At 35.5% G+C, this 18882-nt stretch overlaps 1 protein-coding gene across 3 annotated transcripts in view; it reads left to right on the top strand.

Moving 5' to 3' along the window:
* The window catches only part of PARN (poly(A)-specific ribonuclease), a 71494-nt gene that overhangs the window by 6984 nt on the left and 45628 nt on the right, over positions 1–18882 (top strand). For all 3 annotated transcript variants that reach the window (XM_068908828.1, XM_068908827.1, XM_068908829.1), the window contains exons 3-18: positions 240–319; positions 995–1062; positions 1150–1231; positions 3106–3166; positions 3831–3996; positions 4293–4358; positions 5186–5224; positions 7008–7050; positions 7706–7786; positions 9372–9428; positions 10502–10579; positions 11755–11798; positions 12292–12334; positions 13988–14063; positions 16300–16410; positions 16492–16561. In XM_068908828.1, the coding sequence (XP_068764929.1) occupies positions 1001–1062; positions 1150–1231; positions 3106–3166; positions 3831–3996; positions 4293–4358; positions 5186–5224; positions 7008–7050; positions 7706–7786; positions 9372–9428; positions 10502–10579; positions 11755–11798; positions 12292–12334; positions 13988–14063; positions 16300–16410; positions 16492–16561 (1079 nt within the window). In that variant the 5' untranslated portion in view covers positions 240–319; positions 995–1000. The remainder of the gene's footprint in view (positions 1–239; positions 320–994; positions 1063–1149; positions 1232–3105; positions 3167–3830; positions 3997–4292; positions 4359–5185; positions 5225–7007; positions 7051–7705; positions 7787–9371; positions 9429–10501; positions 10580–11754; positions 11799–12291; positions 12335–13987; positions 14064–16299; positions 16411–16491; positions 16562–18882) is intronic.

The raw sequence follows: 18882 nt of genomic DNA, 5'->3' as shown, positions 1-18882 counted from the left end.
TTTTGTAGTGGAGCTTTACTGCTAGAACACTAGCCATTATTTCACCAAGGTAAAAGAAAATCAGGTGGCTTTTATGTTGAAGATGCATACTCTTATACAATAAAAAATCTTTCTCAACTGAAATACTCATAACATGTATTTTAAATGAAAGTATTTTCCTCAAATTGCAGTAGTTGTTTTCTTTGCTGTGGCTAACTTTGAAAAGCTTACCAAGAGTAAAATCCATCCTACTTTTTCAGGGATCAGCGATGGGCCTTCTGTTAGTGCGTTAACCAATGGCTTTGACACACCAGAAGAAAGGTATCAGAAACTTAAAAAGGTAAAAAAGTTTACATTGACTATAATTTTGTATATCCTGTAGCCACCTGATTTCTCCTCACCCCCAATAAAATTAGATAATCCTATCTTTGCGTTTAAAAGGGCTATTTGGCCCTCAGCAAGGATCAGGTGTTTTAGTGAAGCCATGATGCTTGTTTGTGAAATACTAGGAGACATAATGATAAAGCGTGTAGGGAATATACTAACGCTCCTATTGCTGTTAGTTATGTGAATCAAAGGACCATTAAATGTAAGTGTATTTGAAAGCTCTTATACAGAGAGCATCCCTCATAGCCTGCTTCTACACTTCACGGGCCACGGATGGACATTGAGAAGAAGGACTGACACTTGCTTTGGATGCAGTGTCCCTTCCTTATATGTGAGCAAGAGGTGGAGAGGGATTAATCTTGCCTCAGTCCTTGTGAGTTTAGGGAATGAAAATGGGAACTGTGAATCTTCTCGGGGGACAGGAAGATGATTATATGGGGATGAAAACTATACGAAAAGCTCTGGTGTATTTACTTCAGAATTACTGATAGGATCAAGATTGCTTAAGAAGATCCAGATTTGGTTAACTTAGAAAGAATGTGATTTCTGTTGGTTTCAAGGTACACCTCAGCTGTCTTTAAATGTGGGTGATTTTTATTCTCATGCCAGGTTTTCCTTTCCTTTCCAGCATTCCATGGATTTTTTGCTCTTTCAGTTTGGCCTTTGCACTTTTAAATATGACCATGCAGAAGAAAAGTATGTTATTCTCTTTATTCCTTAATTGAGTAATTTCTGAGGTAGTAATGATAAACTGTACTGACATGCAACTCATCTTTTTCACAGGTATATAATGAAGTCATTTAATTTCTATATTTTTCCAAAACCCTTTAACAGAAGTTCACCAGACGTCAAGTTTGTCTGTCAGGTTAGTAGGAGAAGAAGTTTGATTTTGCTCTGTTAAGGTATGCCTGTAGGAGACTCTTTGAAAAGATTTTCAGGAACATTCTACATGTAGAGTAAGAATGGGTTGATCCTTTTAACAACTTAAAAGGCACATAAGCATAAGGTGTCGGGGGGTTATTTTCTTTTCTGAAGGAAGAAATGTAAGAATCAGTTAAGATTACTTCTACAACAATCCTTAGACATGAACTTAAAAAGGAGTTTCTTTGACTTCAGATTGTAAATCTTGGTACACATTAAATTGTAGTCACCGTGGTTTCTGTGAGATCTATCTGGAGATAACGTCCCAAACCTGACAAGAGGTTTCTAATTTTTTCTTGTCTGACTTCGTGCTTCTTCTGTTTGATTCTTTATTCCAGACTTCTTATCTCACTTTCACTGCTTCCCAGGCTATTGCCAAAATTTTTCTGGTCTCAGATTTGTTCTCCTGAACCATGTTTTGCTTTCTCTTCAGTTTTCTCTTTCCCCACAGCTCATTTTTTCATCTTTCTCCCTCCACAGTATCTGTTGTTCCTATATAAATAAATAAAAAAAATAGACATTAAAGCAAACATTACAATTTGAGATAGCAATATTTTCATCTTTCTCTAGTAGTTATGTGCCTGTCTAGTCTACTTAAAATTTGCAAATAGCTGAGCTACTGCAGCTTGATACAGCTCGAGAGAGCACCGGAGAATACTATCTGGTACATCTGCTTTTCCCCCTCAGAAAGCTATATATGTATTTAAAGAGAAGATTACGGTAAAAGATGTAATGTAAAAAGGCCTATGCTGATCCCAGTGCTTGGATTAAATTTATGGTTTTTTTTATTGCCTGTTTGGTTTGTAAGGCAAGACAAAGAAGTGTAGTCCCTGAGGTTGTTTTGATTGAGACAGATGAGGTTGTCTTATTTATGGTGAAACTTTTCTGTTCATCAAAGCAAACAAATTTTCCCTATTCTTCTAGAGAACTGAATGGCAGCTTTCTTCTATACATTGTCAAACCTGCAGCTGGTCCTGAAAGTCATTTATTTATTTATTTATTTATTTTTCTCCCTTTTTTAGGCCTCTGAGTTACTACCAGTAATTTTGTTTTGTTTTTTTTCTGGAGTTTTCCTTATCTTGTATCTGTGCTATGTTTTCTGCCTTGATCTAGTGAAGTTCTGATGTCAGATAAGTTTATTTTTGGGTAATCTTTTGTCTGTTTTCTGGACTGGGTTGTTTGATTTGGTTTTTAAACTTCAATAAAAGTGTTTCCTAACTAGTCATTTAATAGGAAGTAACTCTTCTAGATTTTAATGCACTAAGTTGTGCAAGATAAAATTTTGAACTAACTGTGATACTAGACTATGTTGTATAGTATTCAGGGCAACAAAGAAACTGAGTATCTCACTGCTAAACCTACAGCATGAACAGTTGTTTTCGAGTCATTGCCTTAAAACTTAGCCTTACTTATGAAGAAAAAATGCAGCTTTAAACAGTGATTCTCTTGACTCAGGAAAACAAATCAAATTAATAATTCACGTATTAACTACTTAAAGTTGGAACCTGTATGTTTTCACAGGCTTTTTTGTTATCGGTGTATTCTGTATTCGCACATACATCTGAAAGCCCCAAATCATTTAAGGATAAGCATGTGTGAAGAGACATAATTAGGTCTTGAGATACTCTACGAAAGCTGAAAATAAATAATAAAAATAGCATAAGCTAAACTTGCTGTGACTTTTTTTAGGCTCACAAGCTTAGTTGCTCTTGACCTTGAGTGTAGTATAATTTCTTAAAAATGAAGAAAATAACTTAATTGATCTTTGTATATTACTGATACTCTTGCCAATTATAAAGCTGTTTTCTTTTGTTACAGAGTTCAAGTATAGACTTTTTAGCAAACCAAGGATTTGATTTTAATAAAGTTTTTCGCAATGGTGAGTTTTTATGATGGCATCTTCCTCCTTCACTTTCTGCAAAAAGAAAAAGGCATCCATTCATGATATTCTCTTACCACATAATAAATTTCTTAGAGTTATTCTTATTTGATTCTACAATTGAGGTGATAATTATTACCTTTCCAAAAATTCTTAATATAGAATTCAACCAAATAGAATTCCTATTTAGTGAATGCCAAATTGTTTATTTTTCTCAGATGACTGAACACAGATAGATAAGAGCAACAAGCTGTGTATCAGGTAGAGCAGTAGTAGGGCCTCTTACATAAGCATCTTAGAAGAAGTATCACTACAGTGTAATGGGTATAGCTGCAGTCTATTGTGAAAGTATTGCAGATATCAAGGAAGAGGAGTGCTAAATATTATTGTGATCATGATCTACAGTTCTCAGGCTGATGTGCTATGCAGATGAGGCATATAGTTCTGAAGAGTTCAAAGGTACCAGCTAACTGGCATATGCTAAAAGAAAGCCACTATGCCTACAGATAAAGCATGTGATCTGAAAGAGGTGGCTGAAAAGGAGGGATGCGTCCTGAGCCTTCAGGACTGTAGCACTGGCAGATACTTGGTTAGCAGTCAGGCTTTGCTAAATCGTATATCACTAGCTTGTTTTTGATGATGGTATTATAAATTTCTGTTTTAGGAATTCCATATTTAAATCAAGAAGAAGAAAGACAGCTAAGGGAGCAGTATGATGAAAAACGTTCTCAGGCCAATGGTGCAGGATCTCTGTCATATATTTCTCCTAATGCCACAAAATGTCCTGTAACAATTCCTGAGGATCAGAAAAAATTCATTGAAAAAGTAGTGTAAGTAAAGTTATTTAGTATAAAATGTAGGCCTGTGGTGACATTACAAGTCAATCATAGCTCTTTAAATACTTTAGTCTCAAACTACTTGCCTATGATAAAACATTCACTGAAAGGAAAAAAAATAATTTGAAAATGTAGGGAAGAATTCCATAAGCAGAGTCTTTTGTTGTGGAAGTGTGTGTTTGTTTTGATTAAGAGTTTCCTTATCTTTATAGACAGCTATAAATATTTCTTTTTAAAGACGATGGTAGCTATAGGAGCAAAAAGTCATCTATTTAATCTGTTTTTTCCAGGGAACAAATAGAAGACTTCTTAAAGAGTGAAGAAAATGAAAGTTTGGAACTGGAACCATGTACAGGGTCAGCTTCTGAAATTGCATGTCCTCTCAAAAAAGGGATTTTTTTTTTTTTTTGGCCATAGGGAATTATGGGAATGACAGGGGAGAAGGAAGAAGAATAAATATTTCTACTTGAGTTAACGCTAGCAAAAACTGTTTGACTAATCTCTGAAATATGAGAAAACCCAATGATTTATTTGGGTGTCATACTCTCTTTAAGAGCCATAATTTCTACATGCAGAGTCAACAAATTTAAGTATAACCAAGAAGTGTCTTACATACGTAAGCTGACCTTTGGTGTTGCAGAAGAGCTCTATAAGCCTTGGAGATGCATTTTGTAATAATTTTACTTAAATCTACTGAGCTATCAGCTGTCATGTTATTCTTTGTTGACACTATGTGTTAAAACTGTTTTTAGTGGGTTGCCTTCCAAAGTCTATTTTGCTTTGGAGTCCAGGTGCCTGGAGAGGAGTTACTTTTAGAAAAGAAAAAAAAAAAAAAAGCTTAGAAACACTACATGTGTAATACACAGCATTGTGAAGCTGGGGATAGGCTAAGATTGCTGTATCTATATTCACTAATCCTGGAATAGACTGAATATATGCTTTATCAGAAGAATGTTATGTGGTTAACTGTACAAAATGATGTATACTCCTTTACAACTTGGCAACTGGACAACAGAATTTAGTAAAATACCTTTGAAACCTGTAGGTTGTGGTAGCAGTGACTTCAGCATGATTAACAAAAAGTCCATCTACAAATGAGCCTGGAGCAGACTTCAACTGACTGTTATTGCTTTGAAACACTTATATAAGAAATATTAGTAACACAGTTGTCTTCTGCTTTTAGATTTCAGAGGAAATTAATTTATCAGACCTTGAGCTGGAAGTAAGTTACTGATGATACTTCCTTACTGTATCTCTTTAGTATTTCTGATAAGAAAATCTGGGTAAGAGCTGATCTTCTTAACCTCGGAGGTGATTCATTTAGAATTTTCCCTTAAGAGAAGACTGTTATATGGTGTTGTGAAGATAAATTGCACTGAACTGGTTTGTGATGATTCATTTGAATATTTTAAAACTCATCATTTATTTTATCGTTCCTATCTAAAATCTGTAAACTGAACAGCACAATGTACAAGTCTCGAGTGATTTTGTAATAAATGCAACATGACAGGTGTTTGGAAAACGATAACTGCATGTTCTCGTATAGATTGTAGGATTTACTTCAAAAACTAATTCTGTATTACTGGTACTAATAGAAAACAGTAAATACATTAGGTGCCAAGTTTAAGCATTTCTGATGACCTGAAGTCCTATTTCTAGTAGCCGTTCTCTTTTCCCTTTTTGACTTATTTTACGTCTCCTCTGCCTAAATAGATGATTTAAGGCCTTCAGAGGAACAGAAAGGCTGTTTGAATAGTAGAGATGAGATTTTCAGTGTTCTAACTGCACTGGTATACAATATACTTAATTCAGTGTTGCAACAGTATCTAGACACTTTGTTACTAAAACTGGAAGTGAGTAAAATAAAGCTCCTCTCTATAAAGAAGAATCTGAAGAAATGAACTTGGTAACGAGCATGAGAAGAACAGAGTTGTTCTCAAGAATTTTACTTTTTTAAAACACATTAATAGAATATCTGTAGCTTCCCCTAGTGCACATAGTATTATGTTTGTCTCACATTTGTTCTTGTGTCTTTTCTTTGTGGGTAGAAGAATGTGTTCATGAATCAAATTTTTTTTTTCTTTTTTGGCCATATAGCTGTGGTGCTGTGTATTGATGTGAGAAATTAAAGTTGGAAAGTAGTGAGGAAATTTTTAGTAGGTATCCAAGGTGTGCAATGTGAAATGACTTGAAAATGAGGCCTAGATTCAGATTTGTGTGGGGAAATTGGGGCCGAGAGGACACAATTCTGCAGTTCTAGTAGTAGCCAGAGGGACTAAAGAAACATTACTCAGTGAGGGTTGGTTATGTAGTCATCTCTAGTTTATTATATTGGGAATATGTGAATAACAGCTCCTTGTTAAGCAGTGAAAGATGATATTCTCCTCTAACCTGGCCAACAGTTTATGCTTTGTGGCTCTGTATATGGCAGTGTTTTGGTAATTAAATGTGGATGTGGTAGAGTGATGCAACTGATTAGCAGTGGTAACAGCATTTGCATTAATATTTCGTATTAGAGCCTACTGTTAGCAGGAAATTGAGGGTAACTTATAAATCCTAAAATAAATGACACATTAAAGGTATGGAGCCATGAAAGAAGTTAACTTGTGGCTGCAAGTAAATGAGAGCCTTTAGTTGTTCACCAGTTTTATTTTTGGGTTCCTCAAAAGCAGCTTTTAAATTGTGGTGAAATATATAGCTGATGTTTACTTAATATTACTGAAATAAAAAGTTGTGGGTTCCACAGCGGTAGTAGGATGGGAAATTACATAAAAGAATACATTTGAACACTAGTAACCATTAAAATGCTTTAAATAGGTAAGAAATAAATTAACTAGTCAAATTTTCCAGTATTTTAAATTAAGGATCACTTTTAATAGTTCTTTTGAACTTAAGTTTTATAATAATCTTGAAACATAACATTGTCCAGCCAGTTCTGTGGCTTCAATATGACAAATCCCAAATTAATAACTATTTGTGTTTACTTTTCATTTGTTTTGGTGTAGATATCCAAAAGGTATCCATGTTGAAACTCTGGAATCAGATAAGGTAAATAGCCAACTTACTGCCTATGACATTTGCTCTGTTTAAGGAAAACTGCGTTTCTGAGTTTTAACAACACTCCTAATTTCTAGGTTTATCCTGAGATTTGTTGTGAAAAATGCAAAGCACTTTAAAATGCAATGGATTTGTTTCTAATCATTAGCTCTGACCCTAAAATAGGAAGTCTAAGCATGTGTTTGTATGGCTTAACATTGTTTAAAAACAAGGTTAGAAAGCAAAGGGTATTTTAAAATGTGGTGGATCTGACATGCAGTATTGATGAAAAGTTGAGCCTTGATCTTAAGAGAACAGTCGTAGCATTGCATGCTGTATTCTCGCTTCTCAGTGTGAGTTGGTATTTCAGAAAATACTACAAATTCACTAGTAACCTTTTTTCAGAAGTAAAAAGTGGATGTAGTAAAAGTTCAGCTCAGTGGATATACTTAATGCAGCTTTGTAAAATAGGCTTTTGGGAGTGGGTGATAATGTTGTACTTTAATATTTAAAGAGTTGTGTTGCCAAGTAACTGCTCCTAAGCTCTATGCGTTGCAGTTATGATTTGATTTTCTTTACAGTCTAAACTTACAGAAACTTGCAGTTGGCTTAAATATGATCTTGTCAGAGTCATTCCTTGAATAACCTATACTTTTTTTGATTTTAGAAGGAGAGATATATTGTCATTAGTAAGGTAAACGAAGAAGAACGAAAAAGAAGAGAACAGCAAAAACAAGCAAAAGAACAGGTGAATATTTGCAGACAGTTCTATTTCGTTAATTTAAGGGGGAGGAGGAGAATCGGTGAGTTTAATCAGCTATGCAACATTTTGTGTGATATGGCTTAGTAATGTTTCCCTCTTGCTTTGACTGCGACTGAAAGTGATCCTCCAAATTCTACTTAGATAACTTAGGCTCTGCAGTGCAGGAAAAAAAGAGAGTTACAAGATACTCTACGGAACTTTAAAGAATGAGTAGTTGTAGAATTGCTTAACTATTATCTGGGAGCAGTGATGCTTCCCTATGTGAATCTACCGTGTCAAAGAAGCGGGGTCTAGCAGTAAGAAATATCACTCAACTGCATATATTACTACTGTTTCTATCTAACAACAGCCATTGCAAAAAGTTTTGCGAAAATTCTCGAGCAAGTTTTTACATTATTTGGATTCACAATCTGTCCTTAGAGTAGTACTTCTATTATGAAGCTTGCTTGCTGTTAGTTGTCTCAGTTAAAATATGCTATGTAATTATAAGTCATCTGACTTTTCTTGATAGAAACATGCTGCATGCAACTACTGTAGTAACAAGTTGACTGCAAGATCACGTGGTATTCAGACACTCCCAGTATTGCCTATGGAACTTACTATTTTTTCCATTGAATCTGATATGAATTTCAAGAAGTCATAGGACTTGAGTTGGGGAATTCATGGTAAAACTATTTGTACGTACATGTTTAAAGAGGAATCCAGTCTGGATGGAGGAAATGAACTGCAGAGTGCTTCTTAAGAGGGAAAGAGCTATGTAATACTGACCTTAACTAAAATGATCTATCTTGCCAAAGGCAAGTTAGGAACAACTTGTTACTACAGTGGATTTTCTGAAGCAGTTTCTATAGGTGTGATAGTCACTCAGGCTAGTGGCTCTAACTGAAAAGATGACAACAAATGCTTTTATTAGATTTTATTGTTAGTAGAAAAAAGACAAACAACGTTAAGACAGAAGTTACTTCCCCAGACTTGAAGCGTAAAACTCTGTTACAAAAAATTAAGTTGAACCAAGATAGATGTTGTAGTCAAATCCTTCAAAATCGAATCTGGGTCAGCTTAAAATGCGTAACTTGTAATACTAGTCTGTTTTTGTTTATGTGACTAGTAAAGAGTATTTCTTTTCCGACCTCAGTGTTACCTCAAAAATGCAATCCGATTAATAGAAATAACATTCGGTATACAACCTTTTGCATCTTGTAACAGTATTTGTAATGAATAATGGCTGAAAATATCTAACTTAATTTTATTATCTTGGGCAGTTTGCAGTCTTCTAGCTCCTGGGTGCTACTGGAGATATATTGACAACAGATTGAGCATAGCCTGTGACTTGTTCTGCTTCACACTGAACTAGAGCTGCGTGTAGAACTTGAGTTTAGTCAGCAGTGTCCTGCTTTGACCTTGTGTGTCTGATGTTTTCTCTATGGTCTATTCTTGGTTATTATGTATGAGAAACGGTTTGAGCCAAACTTGGATTAATGTTACATTTTTAATGTCTGCCAGTTCTCAGACGCTAATTCTGACAGTATTTGTATTTGTATTTCACTAATGCCAGAAACTTTGTTTGCAGGAAGAACTGAATGATGCAGTAGGATTTTCCAGAGTCGTTCATGCCATTGCTAATTCTGTGAGTTAACGTGTTTTTTAATGTACCTTTAGTTGTAAGAAAAAAAAAAAATTCCTGTAATAAGCTATTTTGCTGTTGCTTTTTACGAGAGGAGATGAAATGCAGATTAAAGAGTTTTTTTTGTTTGTCTATGTATGAGTTGATGTTGCTTCATGGTTTATGTTGGTAGAGTACGTTAGGCTAAGTCAGCTCATAAACTAATGACATGAACTATCTCGTTATCTGTATGAGTCAACAGTACAAATTTCTGATGGCAGTTAACAAGATTCTAACTAAGAGTAATTAAGCTTTAGGGTATTTTCTCTGTCCTGAAAAGGTTGTGGATTTTTTGATTTGTTTGTTTTTTGGCAGTTAAAGGCTTAATCACAGGAGGTCATCTGAGTCTCTTCTGTTTGTGCACTTAAAATAAGCTATGGTTTGACGTATGTCCCCTCCTTCCCCTTCATGAGTTGAACTCAGTCTGAGTATTTTTATGTGGTTGAGACAGCCTGCTCTTTAGAAAAAAAAAAAGGGATGCTGCATAATGTTTTCTCTGGCAAATGAAGGGTGTAGGGAAGCAGAAAAGGTTGTCATGTCAGATGAAGCAAAGTTGACGTTTAAGAACTTTCATGCAGTTTTTCAAGAAGGAACTTGCGTTTACAACATCTGGCATGAAAGGCCCTCCACTGTGAGAGGCCATGCCAAGCTCCAAAAGCCCCTAAAGAATAAATTGTGATTCCTTGTACAAATTGTAAATTAAAAGGTGGTGAATTGACAAATCACTTGACTTTAATCTTAAACAGATTACATTTGGAAACAAAGTTGTAAGTAGTTGTTCTAATGTATCTCCTGCTTCTCATAGTTACAAGGTGCTGCTGGAGGTGGTGATGAGCAGTTGGGAGGGAGTAAAAGAAAGAGCAGGGGTGGCTGTCCTGAGAGACTGAAGGAGGCTGTGGGGTAGGTGGAGAGCAAGTGGGAAGGTATGACTCTCTTTGTTCCCAGCTTTGCTCAGCTGACATCTGGGAGGAGTACTTTTCACACCATGCTGAGGCCACAGTTAGAGATCTAATGAATGCTTAACCTTCTTTTCACAGGGCAAACTTGTTATTGGACACAATATGCTGCTGGATGTCATGCATACTATACACCAGTTCTATTGTCCCCTACCTGATGTGAGTGTCAGTGTTCAGATGATGCCATGAATGTCTTAATAATGTATTTGCCTTCAGTCTAATTGTTAAACTTTCCCGTGAATGGAAGCGTATCATGGTCTATTAATGTTTGGGACTTCTGGGCCACTGCCTTATTTTCTTAAATCCGCATGTAGAAAGCTTAGCTGGATTGATGTCTTCTCCTTTACGTTTTGAAAATGTTCAAATTAAATGTTGGAATTGAATTGTGCTTTCTGATCCTTCAGAAACTGCTTGGATAAAGAGGTAAATCTGACAACTTTTTTTTGTTAAGATATTGGCTTGGAGCTGTGGCATTATATGGCTTTTTTTTTTTTGGTCCCCGTGTGGCTTACAAAGTGGGAAAGTTTTTTTGTTTTTTTTTTTTTTTAATGTAATTCAGTAAAATTTAAAGAATGATAAGAAATCTAATAGCAGAAATTTAAGATGGTGTTCATTGGAGTGAAATGGGGGAATGTCAGAATAACTGGAGGGGAAGAAGAACATGTTTTCATAACTGTAAGAGGACTCAGTTGTTAGACTAAGCAATCTATTGGCACTGAGGACAGTGTCTGAGGAAGCCAAAGGTCTGGTTGGAGAGATGGGCTGCATGGTGGATATATTAATTGTAAACATCAAGGGCTTATGGATGTTATGGGAAAGATTTGATTATGAGATGGGAAAATGTAGTCTGGGACCTTTTTGGACCATGTTGGAACATAAGTACTTGGCAATTGTATCAGCGCTTTTGAAACGTCAAAGATCTAAGCCCATAGGTTTTGATCCACCTTGAGTGTAACCTGTCTCCCTTGAGTGCCTGTTTATATTCCACTGACCAATTAAATGTTGGGAATATATCTTCAGACACTTAAGTAAAACTGTTACTCAGTTGGTATTGGGGGTAGTGTAAAATATATAATAAGATTAAATATTGGCACTGATAGAACATTTCTCTTACTAATTGCGGACAGCTCTGAAATAGTCTGTAATTTGGTAAAACTGCAGGCAGTGTTTACAGTCATTCTGACTCAGTACTTTTCTTATGAAGTGAGAATTCAGTCACTGTATCTCAATTCTAAAAGCTGTTTGGGCAGTAATAGCTATTATTAGCTGTTTATCAGTCTTAAGATGATAGATAACTTACCTGGAATTTGTATTCTGATTTAATGTTAATTTAGGACCTAAGTGAGTTCAAGGAAGTAACATCGTGCGTATTTCCCAGGTAAGTTCTTAGTTCAAACTTGCAACTTCTTCAGTATTGTTTTATCAAGCTGATATTGTTTATCCTAGCCCTGTTACTCAACTAAACCTAACTGTGACTGGAAGTAAAATTTGGAACAAGTTAGATAAACTTAGCTTAAAATGTATTGTGTAACATCTCTTTTCAGAAGAGCGGTGCTATTGTTCCACTTCTTGGCAAAAGATACCGCTCTGCTACCCCCTTGCTTCTGGCATGATATTTTGAGTTTGGAATCTACCCTATATTTGGGACAAGATTTATTTGCTTCTTATTGTTTGCGTCTCTTACTGTTGCTTAGTTGTTGTTGTTTTCATGCTGGACAAAGCTGAGGAGTGCTTTGGCCGCTGTAGGACGTGAGCGTAATGTTTTAGTAGGGTGAAATGACTGTTTCACAGCTGATACACCAAAACATTTTTGTAGATTTGGCAAAATGGGCATTCTTCCATTTCGACTTGTTTTAACTCTTTATTTTTAGGCTATTGGATACTAAACTGATGGCAAGTACTCAACCTTTTAAGGTAAGTTAAAATTATAGATTTAACAATAAAAATCTGCCTTAAGCATACACAGATGACGCTTTTGATAGAGGAGAATGGCTAACAATGTTTTCTGTGTGGATGATGCTTTGTCTCTTTCTCATGTAAACTTATGTTTAGGATATACACTTTTACAAATGTAAAATACAGCTGATTTGTAGTTGTTCCAGTGTGAAGGTAATTTGACAGCTTTGTGGAATTCCAAATTATGTTCTCTTTTCTTTTTTTTTTTTTTAACCACTATTTAAAATGCGACTAGGAGAGTCGCAACAAATAGGTCCTCGAACCTGTTTATTTATCCAAAACTGTAGAATATTGTGAATTTCTGACTTCAGATTTGTCTAGAAAAATTGATCCCCAAACATCATTGGGTTCTATTGTGTCCTGCTGTTTGGTGGGTAGTCTGCAAAAGAAAAAAGGGTTTCTCTAAATTCTTTCAGAATGCATCTTATTCTTCCAAAGAATAAGCACTGAGATAAATGATTATTCTCTCTCACTTTCTTGGGAGAGCCTTAGGAATGAATGAGATTGGAAAAAAAAAAATGCTGACAAAAGCATCTTCTGTATTTCTGTATACCTCCCTGACTTACTTTAGAGCATTGCATAACTGAAAATCTCATCTTTGTCTTGAATACTACTGTAGTAATATAGAGGACTTTGTTTTCTGCAAACTAATAGTCCATCACAAGTTTTATATTTGATAGTTATGTTGATGTTTGTAATTTTTTACGTAGACGCTCAGGTTTTAGGCTGTTGTTACCAAGTGGGACTTTGGAATGCCACTGTAATGCATCAGTTGAGCTTGTTCACTCTATTGAGTTCTTGATATAGTTTGAGGCCATAGACTTGGTGACAATAACAGCTGTCTTTGACTCCAAAGTGAATTTTGGTTCTCAAAAATGTCAGATAACTTTATTTAACAAAGACTGCGCTAGCTTTTGGATTTTATTTTGCTTTTCATTCTGCACGTTTTTCCGTTTTACTAGTTGACAAAGAACATTCACAAAGTTGGGTTAGGCTTGATTTGAAGAAACTAATAATCTATCTTGTTATGACTTTTTATATATATTCAGTAAAGCAACTAAACTAAAATGAAGTCTAGGATTTGCTGAAATGCCCCGGCTTTCAGATGGTCAGACTTCTTTTACTGTCTTTGTATTACTTTAAGTCAGGAGTATTTACATTTCAAAAACCGTTAACAATGCATGTAGTAGAAACTGCTAGCTCAGTCAGCAAGCACATGTCAGTTCTCACCTCAAATGCCTCCAAACGTTATGATTAATATTTAGGATGTTTTGCCTTACTGCTAGTGCTACGTCTTCTACTGCCACACACACCATGTATGGAACGAGATCCAAAAAAAAACCCCAGATTTTTGGCATAATCTGTTATCAATAATTCTGAGAATAACTAAATGCTTGTAACACACAAATGTTATATTGTAGGCAAGGCAAGCTAACTTATTTTAAACTAGTCTTGATAGACTTCTCTGGTGTATTAGTTTGAAATGGGGTTATGCATAAATCCTTAGAGGACGCGAGGTGGCAGCAGTAGATACCCATTTTATCCTGTTTGATTTTGGTTTCCAGGGAAAGTATGCTTGGCACTGGCAGTTAATGCTGTCCTTCCTTGCAGGAGATCATTAGTAACACATCCCTTGCAGAACTGGAAAAGCGTTTAAAAGAGGTTCCATTCAGCCCTCCTAAAGTTGGTAAGGATACATAAAAATGCTCTTTGTTCTAAAGTATTGCTCCTTTTTCAGAGGAAAGAAATTTTTTTGATTATTTTTTGTTCTGGGTCTGAAATGTAAATTTCCCTGTTCATGTTAGTATTTTGATGAAATAGACTTTAAACAAGACCTTGGGCAATATGCATATAATCAAGTTGTATTCAGAGCTATTAGTGAGTAGAAATCCTTGTACTTTATTTTGGATAAAGTGATAGTATAATGGAAGTATTTCTAAGAACAACAGTTCTGTCATCTTCTAATGATGGCATTTTGATCTTTAGCTTGAATTTTGAGGAGTAACTTGAAACTGTTACAGCTATTTGATTTGGTTATAAATGTCCTTCAAATCAAAGTCAGAATGCTCAAATAGATGCTTTTAGAAACAAAACCAAGAAAACTTGCATGGTAGTGACTAGTCATGTGAGTTCTAGAAAATAGTCAAGGTCTTTTACTGCCTACTTTATTTTGAGGTGAATGAAAGGATGTTTAATCAAAGGGCAAATATTGTATCAAGGGTCTAGAATTTATTTCTTGAGCTCCTGATTTTAAAAAAGGGAGGGTAATGCTGAACAGTAGAGTAAACTGGAAGGGAGGCGTCTGTATGCTTAATCAAAAACAAGATGAGTGTTAATTTTTTTTATATTGCTGAACGCGCGGGGCAGATCCACCTAAGCTATCATAAGAGGAGAGATAAATAAGATGGGTAATCAAATTCAACTTCTACGATCTTCTCAGGCAATGAGCGGGTGCCTAGGCCTGAGTAGTACCACGCATCTAGGGCGTATAGTGATTCATGCAGACCTTTTAATGGTGTATTCCCGGTAGCTTCTCAAAATATAATGTAATTGGGTATCTATTAGGTGGTCTTTTTTGTTGGTGATAAAACTATTGTATCAAATTTTTTTTGTTTTTTGGTTGTCAGCTTGAGCAAAATATGACTATGAAAGTTTACAGCTCAGAAGCATTAACACGTAATGTGAGATGGTTAATGTACTTCAGAACATCTAAAGCAAAACCTCTTTAAAAATACTGGAATACTTCTGCTAACTGTTCATTTGTGGTTGCTTTTGCATATGGATATGCATCTATTAAAGAAATAGATGAAGTTAAGCACTAAGAATTGTCCTTTTAAGCTCAACTTGTATGGCTTAACTAAATCTTGGGCAATTTTCATTTATTTATTTAAAAAATAAATATTACAGGGACTCTGAAAAAGGCCTGATGTATTGCTGCTCTAATTTTATATATGAAATTAGGATTTAAGTTTCTTTTCACAAATATGACAATTTTTTGACCATTTCTTAACCATATCTATTGTGTAAGTTAGCCTAATATTTCTATATAAATGTTTAAAATCCTGGGTATGTCTCATAGTTGTCTTACTTTTTTTGCTGTGGTGGAATGCAATAAATTAAATTGAATTAAAGCGAGCCTTAACATATAAGGGTCACCCAACAGGCTTTTAAAAGTTACTTTTCTCCTTCCAGTCCTGTTCTCAACATCATTTCTAGAGGACAATGAGTGTGCTTTCCAGAGGTTGATAAGCTAGCTAAGCTAGCTACAGAGGTGAAATAAGTATGATACTGGGAGTGGACAAAAAGTTAAATGATTAAAAAAAAAATGTGATATGCAAACACTCCTTAGTTATTCAGACTTCTGCGCTCTCGAACTTCTCTTCAAACAGGTGCCTGTTAAGGTTTCCGCTTTCAGAGGGAAAGGGATGCTTCTTAAGGTCTTCACACAAACACTGAGCATGGACACCTAAATTGTCAATGAAGACATCCTTTAATCACTTATTTCCATCTTCGTTGTTTAAATACCTTGAAAAATCTGGCCATAGGTCAGTTGGATGCTTAGCAAACAGATCAATAGTAGAGCCTGAATGTCTGTTCTTTTAAATGCAAGACAGTCAGGAGAAATATGTTGCATGGGAATCCTGTTGTTTTTGTGTTAGTGTTAATAGTTCATAGTAACTAAAGAGGTCTGTGGGAAAGAAGTGCTATATAAGGAGATTAATACTGTTTCTAATAGGAAGGAGTTTCTATCCTATGAGCCTATTCCTATAAAAAGTAAACTGTTCGGTTCAAAACTTCTTAAAATTGTGTAAACTTATTCAAATGATATGTTATGCTCTGACAAAATAAGTGTGTGGCTAAACATACAGAACTGCCTTTAACTTCTGTGGCATGTGTTTACAAATTATTTTTTTTCTCCTCAGAAAGCGCAGAAGGGTTTCCAAGTTATGATACAGCTTCTGAACAACTTCATGAAGCAGGCTATGATGCTTACATTACTGGACTGTGCTTCATCTCCATGGCTAATTTTCTAGGTATCTATATAGTCTTTTCCAAATTTATTCCTTAATGCTATCAGTAACTGCATATTACATACTGAATTTCTTGTTTTTCAGGTTCATTTCTCAGTCCTCCGAAAAATCACGTGTCTGCTAGATCAAAACTCATTGAACCTTTTTTTAACAAGTAAGTGCTATATTTAAAACCTGCTAAACAGAATGCTAGCCTCAGAATACTTAACTCTGGCGTTGAATCAACGGCTAACGGCATTTTTCTTAACGCTTCAGTTTTTGGTTGGCTTTCTGGTTCATGCTAGTAGTGCTGCAAAAACACTAGATTTTGGAAAGCAAATATCTTTTCTCATGAAGGGAATGGTTTACTTTTTGCTAACTTGCAAAAGGATGTTTGAAACCTACATTGCTTTAATGACTGTGGCCATGGTAGTGTCAAGAATATGTTTACAATTTAGAAAATATTTCTTGAATAAGCTTGGGGAGTAGTGGAACTGAAGAGGAAAACTGGTTTTTGTAGGGCACTGTCAGAAACTGGTGATAGTTAAAACTGAACACATTTAAATAGTCCAGAAAAACTAAAATATCCCTAGTGTAATATCAGTCCAAGCAACAAAAAGCCATTAACAGTATCAGGAAACAGATTTTAAGAAGACATAGCAAACACACATACTTCATAGGATTATGCTATGATTTTGTTTTTGAATTAGACGTTCATGCAAATATTTCAACGGACTGAAATAAGACTTGAGAAATCTAGAAGTCTTCATGCACAGTTTTGAATCTTTCCATATTTAGCCTGTAAATTTGCCTTAGGAAGCTTCTAAAGATATTATAACCTGTCCCGTAAAATGAAAAGAGTTGAAATGGAAAAAAAAAAAAAAAAATTGCTAGTGCTTCATTCTTATTTTTTTTCAAATTCTGGAAAAGTTAAATCCATTTAAATCCTGTCCTATCCCATACAAGTTGGAGAAAAATGGTTATTGTAGCTTCAGATGGCCCACACAAAGAATAATCATGGTCAGGGACCTTCAGTTTTCTTTGGTCTAGAAGCTAAATGACTATATTGTTATCAATTAGTTGATTCTCTTGACACTGAGACATTTGAGACAGTAACTTCCTATATTCTAGCAGACGACATAAATCGTATGTACATTTCTCAGATTCAGCACAGACCTTCAGGGACCATTTCATTGGAATGTAAATGCCCGGTGAACCAAAAGTGGTGATAGAACTGATCAGCATAATTTCATTATAAGATGGGATTTGTAACAGATTGTTTTCTGTAACACTGGCAAGTAAGTGCCAACTAGTAGATGCCATTTGAGGGAGTTGCCTGTATATCTTCTTCAATCATTACCTAAAATGCTTTGAGTTCTTTCCAGAGATGGATATCTGCAACAAGTACAAACTGAGACTTCTAGAGCTGTTGCAATAGTAGGCTAAATTTAAGCTTTTGAAGTCAATTAAGTTAGGGAATCTCAATGTGACAATCCTCTAATAGTGGCATTTCAAAGTCTTTAAGAGGAAGTTGGTTATGGACATAAGCCCTGGGGGTAAAACTGCTATGTTTTGACTTCAGAATTAACACTGCTTAACAAAAGGGAAAATTAAGAAAAAATATAGTAGGGAAGACAGCTGTGTGTGTATGAGGGGATTGTTTTTTAGGGGGGAGAGGGTGTTTAGCAAGAAATGAAAACTACTGTTAAGAAGGAAAAAGGTTTATCTGTTGTGTGGCTATTCAGAACTGGTAGGTTCTTGTTATAGAAAAGCTATGTATTATTTTTTTAATCATGGGAGCCTGGAAAATATACTGGGTGTTACTTTTACATGATATTAGAAGCTTTGCCAGATTCTAACTAGAATCTATCACCTGACCTCAGTCAGAGCTTAGAGATGACTGTCTCACCTTGTCCTTCCAGTGAGCAGGCCAGGGCTTCTATTTTGTAAAGCTAGCTTTTGCTAGAATATAAAGTAACAAACCAGATTAAGGTGACTCAATTTATTTAAAAAAAAAAAAACCCTAAGTATCAGAAGTCAGATCTATTAGATATTTTAATGAACAAGTCCTCTGCTCTGTTCAGCTACATCCTTGCAGACCAGATCTCTATTTCCAGCACTTGTTCTGTTTAGCAACTGTAAATAGCATCCAGGGCTGTGCAAGTTTCACAGTTATCTGCCCCTAGAAAATATGTTGCTTCTGGGGCTTTGTTGCAGGTATGCTCTGGGCTGTGAGCAAGCTTCCTGCTACTCTTAGTTTTCTCTAGTTTGTGCTCTACAAGCTCTCCCTAGCTGAGCATCCTCCTTCCTCCTGGGGAGAAAAAAAACCTATCTTCCTCCTTCCTCCAGAAGTTCCACCTGATCCTGTGGGCAGCAGTCAGAACAAGGAAACCTTTTCCTTTGTGCTGTAGTCATGTTCTTCAAGCAAAACACAAACTCCAACATGCAAACAGTAAGCTGAACAAGTGAAAGTTACATTATCTGTCACAAAAGTCT

This window comes from Struthio camelus, chromosome 15 (assembly GCF_040807025.1).
Source record: "Struthio camelus isolate bStrCam1 chromosome 15, bStrCam1.hap1, whole genome shotgun sequence".
NCBI lineage: Eukaryota > Metazoa > Chordata > Aves > Struthioniformes > Struthionidae > Struthio > Struthio camelus.
Note: the sequence above shows the minus strand (reverse complement) of the source record. Positions and strands in the feature narration are given on the sequence as shown.